The following is a 12,052-nucleotide window of genomic DNA, read 5'->3' as shown; positions in this document are numbered from 1 at the left end:
TCCGGTGAGAGATGGACTCCGTCAAGGTTGCCCTTTGTCATCGATTCTGTTCATAACTTTTATGGACAGAATTTCTAGGCGCAGCCAAGGTGTTGAGGGGATCCGTTTTGGTGGCCTTAGGATTGCGTCTCTGCTATTTGCGGATGACGTGGTCCTATTGGCTTCATCAGGGCGTGATCTACAGCTCTCACTGGAGCGGTTCGCAGCCGAGTGCGAAGCGGCCGGGATGAAAATCAGTGCCTCCAAATCCGAGACCATGGTCTTGAACCGGAAAAGGGTAGAGTGCCTTCTCCGGGTTGGGGAGGATGTGCTGCCCCTAGTGGAGGAGTTTAAGTATCTTGGGGTCTTGTTCACGAATGAGGGGAGGATGGAGCGGGAGATCGACAGGCGGATTGGTGCAGCGTCTGCTGTGAAGCGGGCGCTGTACCGATCCGTTGTGGTGAAGAGAGAGCTGAGCCAAAAGGCGAAGCTCTCGATTTACTGGTCGATCTACGTTCCTACCCTCATCTATGGTCACGAGCTTTGGGTCGTGACCGAAAGAACGAGATCCCGGATACAAGCGGCTGAAATGAGTTTTCTCCGTAGTGTGTCTGGGCTCTCCCTTAGAGATAGGGTGAGGAGCTCAGTCATCTGGGGAGGACTCAGAGTAGAGCCGCTGCTCCTTCACATTGAGAGGAGCCACTTGAGGTGGCTCGGGCATCTGGTCAGGATGCCTCCTGGACGCCTCCCTGGTGAGGTGTTCCGGGCTCGTCCCACCGGGAGGAGGCCCAGGGGAAGACCCAGGACACGCTGGAGGGACTATGTCTCCCGGCTGGCCTGGGAACGCCTTGGGATTCCCTCGGAGGAGCTGGCCCAAGTGGCTGAGGAGAGGAAGGTCTGGGCCTCCCTACTGAAGCTGCTACCCCCGCGACCCGACCCCGGATAAGCGGAAGATGATGGATGGATGTATTAAACGTGGCTAAATACAGCGAGGGTTTTCGAGAAGGTTCAACATTTGTGTTTGTGGGAATAGTTTAAAGTTTAAACGCATCAGAAATGGCCCATTTAATTTTGGCAGGCGTGAAAGGTCTTCCGAACTGAAGTTGCCGACTAATAGAGCGAAATCTGGTCCACCTGCGGTGGGTCCAGAGAACCCTTGCGCGGTTTGCTCTTCTTGGGTATGCAACCTAACTCTGCATCAAACCAGAGGGAAGAAGTGATATATTTTACACGTGTGGTTTAAAAACCTCTGTATGATCTGAAACTCGGATGTCGTGTCTGTAGGTGTTGTTCCTCACTCTCCGCCATCTTTTGGCCTCGCCTGCTGCTTGTACCGGGCCGCTCCGTGTGCCGGTGCCCCAAACGGGCAGCTGTTGTGACTGCATGACGTTTTTTTAAGACGATTTGACCCACTTTCAAAAGTGAGTGCTCTGTGCTATCCTGGTGGGAAAGTAGCTTCAGAATTAGGGCTTGACAATTAATCACATTTGCAATATTAAAAAAAAAAAAAAACTATTAAAAAATGCAATTTAAAAGCGCAATTTCCAATTCGCAGAGGTCTGCAATTTTTGGCTACGTAATTATGTAACTCCACATGGAAGGGAAGAGAGTTGCAGCAGTGAGATAATCTAATTTTATTACTTGTTTTTTGAGTTTATATAATCATAGTTTTTACCAGAAACTTTCAGGAATCTAATCATAGCATTAAGTACCGGTCAAACTGTTTAATACATAGACTTGTTTGTTGGTTGCACTTTATGTTCAACAAGGATTGATGTCCAACTCGACAAGCTATTCTCTTGAATAATCATATTCTGATTAATAAAAACAGTTAAATTTCTTGTTTTAAATAGTCCTTGTTTACCAACATCTTTATTTACAGGCCATTTTTTTGTTGCTTGCTTGTGGTTAATGCCGAGAAAAAGTCCAAATTTAATCGCAATTACGGTTGAAATGTATCGCAGTTTTGATTTTTGGCAAAATCGTACAGACCTCCTCAGTATATACCCTGTTAAGTCAGAGTCAGGATGTAAAGGTTCCATGTTTTTAATAATTAAAACCGGTGCAATGTGTCCAGAAGCAGTTATGCCTCTCTTGCCCACATAAATACTGCAAAATATGACGGCATTACCTTTTTTTTTAATTCTAGAAAGTGACTTTGTTGACCGCTTTCCAACACCAAAAGCTGCAGTCTGCCCCTCATTTCATTCATATAAATAATGTTTTCCCTGAGGTTGGCGGATGTTAACAGCATATTTGAATGTAAGCACCGTAAAACAAACTGATTGCCAAATGGTGCTGTTGTATTTTGTTACATTTTGCTGTATAGTAAAATGTGCTCCTTACTGCTGTGGGTGTTTTTTGTTGTTGTGCGTTACAGTGACTATCTGGATCTGGTTCTGACCTGGCTTTGCTATTTCACCTTGTGTCTACTTATACAGTTGAAGGACGGAGAAATTGGGCTGGGCAGCCAAGAAGGGGAGAGAAGCCGCGTCAAGAAAAAGGAGAGCTTCACCCTGACAGCGATCCCCTTTCCCCCCCCTCCCCACCCTTCCCCACCCTCTTCCCCTCCATCATTCCTACAAGAGCCCCACCTGGCACGCCCCGTAAGGATCCGCACCCCCTAAAGTCCTGATGGATCCGAAGGTTCAGGGGCAAACTGCGACACCACCCCCTCTCCTCTCCGCTGCGGTCACGGCGGAGCGGGAGAAGGAGGGCGGCGGTGGCAAGAAAGAGGAAGAGGACGAGAAGAAGCAAGAGAGAGAAAAAGAGGGAACTGCTGCTGGTCCCCCTGGCGCAGGTGGGCCAGGAGACCCCGGCGGCGACCAGTCCCATTTCTCTATCACGGAGAGCAGCCTGTCTGAGGGCAACGTCAAGCTTAAGATCGGCCTGCAGGCGAAGCGCATGAAGAAGCCCCCCAAGAGCTTGGAGAACTACGTGTGCCGGCCGGCCTTCAAAGCCACCGTGAGGCATACAAGTCGCGGAGGAAGTAGCGCCCGCGGCAACCGGGCAGCGGCCGCAGGCGACGGCACAAGTGGTCGGAGCCAAAGCCCTTCAAAGAGCCAGGGGAAGGAGAGGGATAAGAGCCCGAGTGTGAAAAAAGCACCAGCTCCATCCTCTACGTCAGCCCCCTCTGCTAAAGCTGTTACATCTTCTTCCTCTTCTTCTTCTTCTTCTTCTTCTTCTTCTCCTGCTGCTCCTCCTGGCATCACTAAAACCCCGTCACCCTCCCAGCTAAATGGGAACGCTCCGGCTAAAAAGGTAAGAGCCCACAGTCTGAGAGTTGTGTGTGTTTTATTTATTCATATATTTTTTTTTTATTCATATTATATTTATAAAAAAAATAAGAGTTGTGCGTTTTGAGCTCACGTCAACAAAAGTAGGCCTTAAGCAAAAAAAAAAAAGCATTTTTTTCCCTAAATCTTTGTCTATATTGTGTACAAAGTTAGGCTTATTTATCATACTTCCAATTAAACATGCAGAGATCAAAGGTTTTGCATAAGATTTTTAAGTTCTCTTTCAGAAAAACAAAAAGCTTTTCTTTTTTTTCTTTTTTTATTTATTTTTCTACTTTCTGGGTAAAATTGATAATTTACCCGTCTTCATAATTGAATATTTATTGCAGGGATGACCCGGTCCAGCTATAGCATTTTTTTTTTATTATTATTTATTTGACAGGGACAGTACAATTAAACATTGCAACCAAACAGGTGGCCGATGTCCAAGTACATAAGGCTTGTAGCCATGGGCTAATTTGCAGCCTTCGCCCCTGGTTAGGCTTTTAAAAGGTGTAAGCATTAAACAAATCGTTAAAAAAATAAACTTCAGCCAATACAAAGTCTCTATCCAGTATATCGTAGCTTCAAAGGGAAGTAAAATAACACTTAACATTTAAGCAATATTGGATTAACTCATTAATGATGTTCTGGTTGTTAAGAAAGCTGCTATAATTCTCCATCATGTTGCCCATTAAGTGCATAGCTTCATGATTCCTTTCTAAAAGTACATTTGACTATACAGCAAGCGTTCAATAAAGCTCCATCTTGATCCTTCCTCCCGCTCACGATGTTGCGATGCACAAATGTTTGGCTAACTGTAACACGTTTACTCTGTTTTGATACGACTTGTCGATAAATCATCGTCACATAGCGTATTTCAGCGTAGTGCCCGGTGAGTGTCTGCAGACAGAACTAGCAGAAAACGGCGTACTCCTGCTGTGATTTGAAAATAAATAAATGAATAAATGATACAGCTAATGGGCTCACTGAAAGGGCCTCTGACCAAAAAAAAAAAATAAAAAATTCCCAGATAGCAGACCAACAGTCTACCGGTGTGGGCAGGGGTATATTGACACAGGCAGTTTTTAAAACGCCTTGATCAGGACTTGAGGTTTGAATCAGGATGTTCCCACTAAATTGTGTGCAAAGTGGTGCTTATGTTTCCTCCTGAATATTTTTCCGGAGTGGAAAGACATTGATCCGCAACAAAGATGCCTTGGTAATTACTGTGTTATTGCACAAACAAAGAGGGGGGGTGGGGCTTAAATGGCTCTTTAGATGTCATTGTGTTCGTTGCCTCTTTTCATCACACTTCACCCCTCCAATCTGCCTCCGTCTGCGCCGACTCTCCTCTGTCTCTTCATGACCACGGCTTCCAACCCCCCCATCCCCTCGTGACCCCTTCACTAGCTCTCCCTCGTTGTCCTCAATCTGACCTCACGGAGTAGCTCCTCCCTACTTTCTACTCTCTACTCTCCACTCTCTACTCACCCAACATGTGCAGCAGAACTGGGTTGAACATTTGCTCATTGAAATCGAAATTCATGAGCAAAATACAGGACTGTCTCAGAAAATTAGAATATTGTGATAAAGTTCTTTATTTTCTGTAATGCAATTAAAAAAACATGAAATGTCATACATTCTGGATTCATTACAAATCAACTGAAATATCGCAAGCCTTTTATTGTTTTAATATCGCTGATTATGGCGTACAGCTGAAGAAAACTCAAAAATCCCATCTCAAAATATTAGAATATTTCCTCAGACCAAGTAAAAAAAATAAATTATAACAGCAAAACAAAATCTAACATTTGAAAATGTCCATTAATGCACTGAGTACTTGGTTGGGAATCCTTTTGCACAGATTACTGCATCAATGCGGCGTGGCATGGAGGCAATCAGCCTGTGGCATTGCTGAGGTGTTATGGATGCCCAGGATGCTTCAATGGCGGCCTTTAGCTCATTTGCATTGTTGGGTCTGGTGTCTTTCAGCTTCTTCTTCACAATACCCCACAAATTCTCTATGGGGTTCAGGTCAGGGGAATTGGCAGGCCAATCAAGGACAGTAATGCCATGGTCAGTACACCAGTTACTGTGAGAATCTTATGTCGTCTCTTAACCACTACCATACTTGTGATTTAGTTTACTGAACCAAGCTGAGTGTTTTTCAAGGCTCAGGAAACCCTGCAGTGTTTCGAGTTAATTAGACGATTCAAGTGATTAGTTGAATAGCCTACTAGTATACTTTTTCACGATATTCTAATATTTTGAGATAGGATATTTGGGTTTCTTAAGCTGTAAGCCATAATCAGCGATATTAAAACAATAAAAGGCTTGCGATATTTCAGTTGATTTGTAATGAATCCAGAATGTATGACATTTCATGTTTTTTAATTGCATTACAGAAAATAAAGAACTTTATCACAATATTCTAATTTTCTGAGACAGTCCTGTACGTGTTTTTGCTTTTTAACTTTAGGTTAGATGAAGACTGTTGCTAATATTTTAATTATATGGTGTTTAACGCTATTCACCTTGAACTTTTTTTTATCTTTTGTCACGTTAAAAGCACAAAGTTTGGTGTTCTTTATTGCGAGTTAATATAATATACGTAAACAAAATGTTATATAATTGTGAAGGAAAAGGATAACATGGTTTGCCCTTTTTTGTGGGAGGAAATAAAGCCCTCTTTACTCTAATGCTGCTAGATAAAATCAATTGCAATCAATTTTCTTCCGAAGGCACGTGAATAGTTAGCAGGGTTTCCGCTACAGCAAAGTAAAAGCTGCCACACCTTCAGAATTGTATAATGCCACTGCACTAGAATCTGGTGTAATAACATTGCAATAACTGTGCAATAAATATTTGATACTCTGTGCAATAACCTGTGCAATAATCCTGTACTATAAGTGCCTTCACTTATTCTATTTATTGATTTAACAAACCAGACACTTGAATGCACATAAGATGCCTTAAATCCTTACTGTATATAAGTCACCTTAAATCTCCGGATGCACTGTACTTCATGCACCTTCTCCTCCTTTGTGCACCTTCTGTTGTTTATAAGAGCCGATGTCACAAGTGAATTTCTCCATTGTGAGATCAATAAAGTTCTATACAATCAAAAAATAAATATAATAGTGAAAAGATAAAACAATGTAAAGCATATGATTTAGCATGCTGTACATTTGCACTCTAATTCTAATCATAATCAGAGTTTAAAAGGAGTTTAAATATCATACAATGTTGAACTTTTAAAAACTTTACATTGAAAAACTAGCTCCTCTGTCTCGTGTCTGTGTCGCTGCAAAGCTGCTTGTGTCTGAAGCTACTGCTGCCTGCTGCTCGCTGCTCTCAGTAATGAAGGAAAATTAGAGACGACAGTCCAGTGTTGCCAACTTGGCGACTCTGTTGCTGTTTGGGGACTTTTCAGACCCCTCTAGAAACTTTAAAAAAGTGACTAGAAACAATCTAGTGACTTTTCTTTGTTTTTTTAGCGACTTGACGTGAAAACAGAATTACAAAGTGGGATACAAATATAATAAAATATAGTTTTTAAACTAGTCTAAATTTTTCTCTCTGAAACGATTGCAGTAAAATATTAACCCGATTTCCACACAGCTTGAATCACTTTGTTCAATGCATGTACCTCTGATTACTATCTCTTGGGTAAAATAAGATGTATTCAGTGTGGATTCAGGCAATGTTTAAAAATTCACACATTATTTCATTAGGTAATCCTAACGTATGTTGTATTCCAATGATATATTAATGACGGTGACATAGTTTTGTTTTCAGACAGAAAGATGTTCTTGATCAAAAATTATACATTTTTGCAAACACAGAAATGATGGAAGAATAAAATTGCATCCTTATACAGGGGGAAGGAAAACTATTCAGGGGCTGGCAACCCTAAGCGCACACTTAGAGCTATAATGGCACGGCTTAGCTCAAAGCATATTGATGAGTTTAGATGTCCCAGTCAAAGTTCAGTTCTCATTACAGTTTAAAAACTGTGGTAAAACTTGAAAATTGTCATCTGAACTCAGATACCGAAAGTGACTGAAGCTGAAAGAGACAAAACACTCACTGCTATTTAATTTGTATAGTTCCTCAGTATATCGGCTCAGGCCCCTAAATAGAAATGTACGCCACACTTTTCAGATATTTATTTGTAAAGTGTAGCTGTATCTTTCCAGTTTCAACTTGACATTCACGCGCTGCTTGGTGTTGGTCTTTATCGCTGACGTACTTGTTGTTTTTTCTTGTAGGGTCCACCAAAGACAGACTGCAAGTCCGACTCGAAGTCGGACCCTAAATCAGTCGCTACCACATCTGAAAGACCCCTCAACCTTCACCGGCCGCCACCGGACAGCAAAACGCATTCCTCTGGGAAGAAAACGCCGACTCCGCAAACCATTTCACGGACGTCTTCGCCGTCTTCGCCGCCGGCTGGGTCAAAAGAACCGACCTTCGAAGGCATCAAACCTCCGCATTACACTTACGGCTCAGAAGGTCAGCGAGACAAGGACAAGGGTGTCCAGGGTTGCGGACCGCCCACCGTCACCGAGAAATTAGCCCAGCTTATAGCAATCTGCCCACCGTCGAAAACCCCAAAGCCGACAAAACCCCCAAAAAGCGATCCGAATCCTCCGCTTCCAAGCTCCGGCTTCATGGCTCCCACAGCCAAGCAACGAGACAGGGCTCTGGCCAACAGGAACACGTATTCAAGGCTGATGCACCTTTCTCCTCCGCCGCCGGTGTCGAGGCCTCCTGGCCGGCCCTACGGCTCCAGGAACAGGGATGGCGTCTTGGAAATTCCCCCTACCCTGACGCAGCTGAGGAAGGAGGACACAGACGGGTCTGGAAAAGCGATCGTCGGCAACATGACCAGCAGCAGCAACGCGAGCAATAGCCGGAGTCGCAGCAGCAGCCCCGCGTTCACTCACAACCGTCAGCCAGCCGCGTGCAAAGACGGCGGCTGTAGCGAGAGCAGCAACAGCGGGCTAGCTAAGGCGCAGTCACGTGGCCCTCACAGCTTACCGTCTTCTCCGTCTTGCCCCGTTTCCTCAACCTCCTCCTCCTCCGTCTCAGCTGAGCAGAGGACGGCGACTGCTGTGAGTCACCTGGGCTCCCCGGCTCCCTCACAGGGACACCACGCACAGGAGTCCCCGGCCCTGGCAGAGGAGAGCGGGGCGGGCGAGAGGGGCCAGGGAGGCGACAGCCCCAGGGACGTCAAGTGCCCTCCGACAGCAGCAATAGGAAAACCAGAGGGCAAGGATAAGGCGGCAGGTAATCCGTCATTGCATGTAGAGAGGGGGAGAAGCTCCAGTCCCAAAATGCGCAGTCCCAACAGGGATAGCAGCCAGCCGAGGCGAACTACCAGTCCCCCTGAGCCCGTTAGACAAAGGATGCCGTCTGCATCCGACCCAGATGACGAAGAAGGCCCCCCAACGCCCCTTAGAGACGATTCACCCGATTCATCCCTAGACTCGCCCGACGAGCAGGATAGCAAACCCCTGAAGAAACGCAGGGGAAGGAAACCCCGCTGGCTAATGAACAAAGCGCAGACCCAGCCGGCAGGTCAGGACGTCCTCTTCGGCGAGAACAAAACCTGCATGTCTCTGTCTTCGGGTTTAGAAACTCCGTCGCCGCCGGTGAAACGACCGGTGGGCCGGCCGCCGAACCCCAATAAGGTCAAACCGAACCCCGTGCTTCAAAGTTCGATGTCGCAGCTGTTTCCGCCCCAGCCTAAGAAAAGGGGGCGGCCAAAGTCCAAAATGCCAAGACTTGATGCCCCAGCTCCGGGGAACCCCTCTTTCAAGCTGGCCTCTTCCAAGGTCTATTCATCGCTGCTGAAGTCCAAGGAGGAGCAGGACCCGCCCGTTCTCCACCCGGAGGTGGACCTAAACCCCCCTAAGCCCATGCCTAGGAAACGTGGGCGTCCCAAGCGCCTTCCTCCCACCTTACCGCAGGAAGGCCAGCCTCCCACGCTGGCTCCCGAGTCAGGAGAGATGGGGGACAAGCGGTTCTGCAGCAAAGGGAACGGGCAGCTCATTATGAAAACCATCATCGGCAAAATCAATAAGATGAAGAGCATGAAGCGGAAGCGGATTCTGAATCAGATCCTGTTAGGCCCACGTACCGAAGACCCCCCCAGAAACAGCGCTGCCGGGATGGTCAACTCCGCGGAGGCTACGACCCAGTCCTTGTCCTCCCTGGCTGCCTCCTTCGGGGGGAAACTGGGGCCGCAGATCAACGTTAGCAAAAAGGGAACCATATACATGGGTAAGAGGAGAGGGCGGAAACCAAAATCCGTATCCAGTCTTGCGGCCTCACCGCCAGAACCTTTCCTGTGCCCCAACACCACCTCCCCTCTGCATCACCACTCTCAGTCGCAGCACCACCATCTGTCCTCCTCGGAGGTGTTCCCCTCTCCCTCCCTGTCGCAGTCCAGCGGAGGCCACAGCCCCATCAGCGACGCCAGCTTCGTGGAACCCAGCTCTGTGCACTTTCCCCACTATTCCAGCTCCCATCACAGCCACGGCTCGTTCTCGTTCCCTCCCCCGACCTTTTCCGTCCCCAACAAAGTCCTGGGCTCCGCCTCGTCCTCCGCCGCCACTTCCCAGAAGAAATCCTCCTGCCGCGGCTACCCGCACCACCACCACCATCATTACAAGTCGCAGTTCCATTATCACAAGCTCTCCCCACCCAGGCCGCTCCACCCGACCTCCCCGGCCCCCCTCAGCGAGCTCAAAGAAGCCACTCCGTCGCCGGTCAGCGAGTCGCACAGCGAGGAGACGGTGCCCAGCGACAGCGGAATAGGAACGGACAACAACAGCACGTCTGACCGCGGGGAGAAAGCCGGCGGGACGGCAGGCTTGGGTGGAATCGCCTTGCCAGCCGCGATGGGTGGTGGGTTATTAATGCCCGGCGTGATGAGCTCAGCGATGGCTCCAGGAATGGGCCTCAACTCCAGAGGCAGGCGGCGACACTCGGCCGTGCTCCTGGAGCATCCCTCACCCTCGCCGTCGCCCCACGGCGCCAGGTCCTCGCCGGATCCCAAGCGACCTCACCCGGCGGCTCCCGCCCCGACCTTACTGGGCCACAAGGAGAAGCACAAGCACAAGTGCAAGCGGCGCAGCCACGGGTGCCCCGGCTACGACAAGATGAAGAGGCAGAAGAGGAAACGAAAGAAGAAGTATCTGCAGCTGCGCTCCCGGCGGCTCGACCCGGACTTTCTCGCCGAGCTGGACGAGATCGTGGTGATGCTGAGCGAGATCCGGATCTCGCACCGCTCCACGGGGCACCGCCTGGGCAGCGGGATCGGCATGGCGGCGGGGACGAGTCGGATGCCGGGGCTGGGGGGCAGGGCCGCCGGTGGCATCGGGGGCCCGAGCGGACCCCCTCCTCATCATTATGTTCACAGGGACCTCCTTCCCACAATCTTCAGGGTAAACTTTGGCAGGTTCTACTCTCACCCCGCGTACTCCTGCGACCCTTTGCACTATGTCCGCAAACCGGACATGAAGAAGAAGCGCGGACGGCCCCCGAAGCTAAGAGAATCCATGTCCGAGGTCCCTTTTGTCCCCGGGCTCGGCTTCCCTCTCTCCAGTGGAGGTTTCTACCACCCTTCCTACGGTGTCCCGTACTCATCGGGGCCCCTGGGGTTGGGCTATTACAGAGGCTTCCCTCCAGCGAGCGCCCTATACCCTCACCCGCATCACCAGTCGCCCCACGCAGCTCCGTCGCACCACTCCCACCACTCGCCGTCGTTCCCTCCCCCTCCGCCCGCGTCCTACATGCACCATCACCACCCGTCTCATCTCCTCCTCAACCCCTCCAAGTTTCACAAGAAAAAACACAAGCTGCTCAGGCAGGAGTTCCTGGGCGGAGGGAGGCCCCCCGTCCTGTTCCCACCCATGTCCTCCGAGCTGTCCTTCAACTGGCACCACAAACACAAGCACAGGCACAAGCACAGGGAGCGGTGCGCCGAGGAAGACCGCGAGGAAGCCGCGAGGAGCGGCTCGGCGAGCCGGGTCGGCGCGGGGATCTCTGACAAAGGAGCTGCCGGTAAAGGGGAGCGGGTCAGAGGTCTGGGGATGACGGAGTCGTTGCAACGGTGCAGGTTTGGAAGAGACGCCGCAGGCACCACCACGAGTAAACAAGCCTCCGCCGCCTCCGCCAACTCCCCTTCCTCCTCCTCGTCTTCATCTGCAGAGAGGTACAAACGCAAAGAGGGCTCCATGTCCTGTCTCGGACCCTCTAGGCTCACGCTGGACGGCGGCTCCAAAGGCCACCATCCGGTCGCGTCCTGGTTCAGGATGGGCAGCTCGGACGTAGACTACTCCAAGCTCTCGCGGAGTCAGATGGCCGCCGGCCACGGCCCGTTCTCGGACAGCCGGGCGAGAGGCTGCTCAGACAGCGAGGACGAGGAGCCGCTCAGTCCCGCAGAGGAGGTGGAAGCTCACGATTCTCCTAATCTGACAAATCTGTTCGCCTCGGCTCTGACGCGGACGTCTCTGAAGGGGGGAAGGAGCCGAAAGAGCGAGGCGGTTACGGAAAGCCCCAGCTTCAGTCACCTGGATCGGCCAATGAGGAAGGACCGCTCCACGTCAACTGAGAGGAGAGAATTAGGTGAGTCCAGCTTTACTCTATAAACAGGTCAATGACATGGCTTATGTTCTTGTCAGAGTGCGTTATTTTCTTTTTTTGAGTAATTGAAGAAGTGTTTCATACGTCCTACATTCATGTATCATTGAAATGTCAGGGTGTGTGTGAAAAAATGTCATTCT

The 12,052-nt window shown here is 49.2% G+C and overlaps 1 protein-coding gene across 2 annotated transcripts in view; it reads left to right on the top strand.

Moving 5' to 3' along the window:
* The window catches only part of ash1l (ash1 (absent, small, or homeotic)-like (Drosophila)), a 55,600-nt gene that overhangs the window by 8,390 nt on the left and 35,158 nt on the right, over positions 1–12,052 (top strand). For both annotated transcript variants that reach the window (XM_036145294.1, XM_036145295.1), the window contains exons 2-3: positions 2,421–3,240; positions 7,529–11,894. In XM_036145294.1, the coding sequence (XP_036001187.1) occupies positions 2,614–3,240; positions 7,529–11,894 (4,993 nt within the window). In that variant the 5' untranslated portion in view covers positions 2,421–2,613. The remainder of the gene's footprint in view (positions 1–2,420; positions 3,241–7,528; positions 11,895–12,052) is intronic.

This window comes from Fundulus heteroclitus, chromosome 13 (genome assembly GCF_011125445.2).
Source record: "Fundulus heteroclitus isolate FHET01 chromosome 13, MU-UCD_Fhet_4.1, whole genome shotgun sequence".
In the NCBI taxonomy this organism is placed as follows: Eukaryota; Metazoa; Chordata; class Actinopteri; order Cyprinodontiformes; family Fundulidae; genus Fundulus; species Fundulus heteroclitus.
Note: the sequence above shows the minus strand (reverse complement) of the source record. Positions and strands in the feature narration are given on the sequence as shown.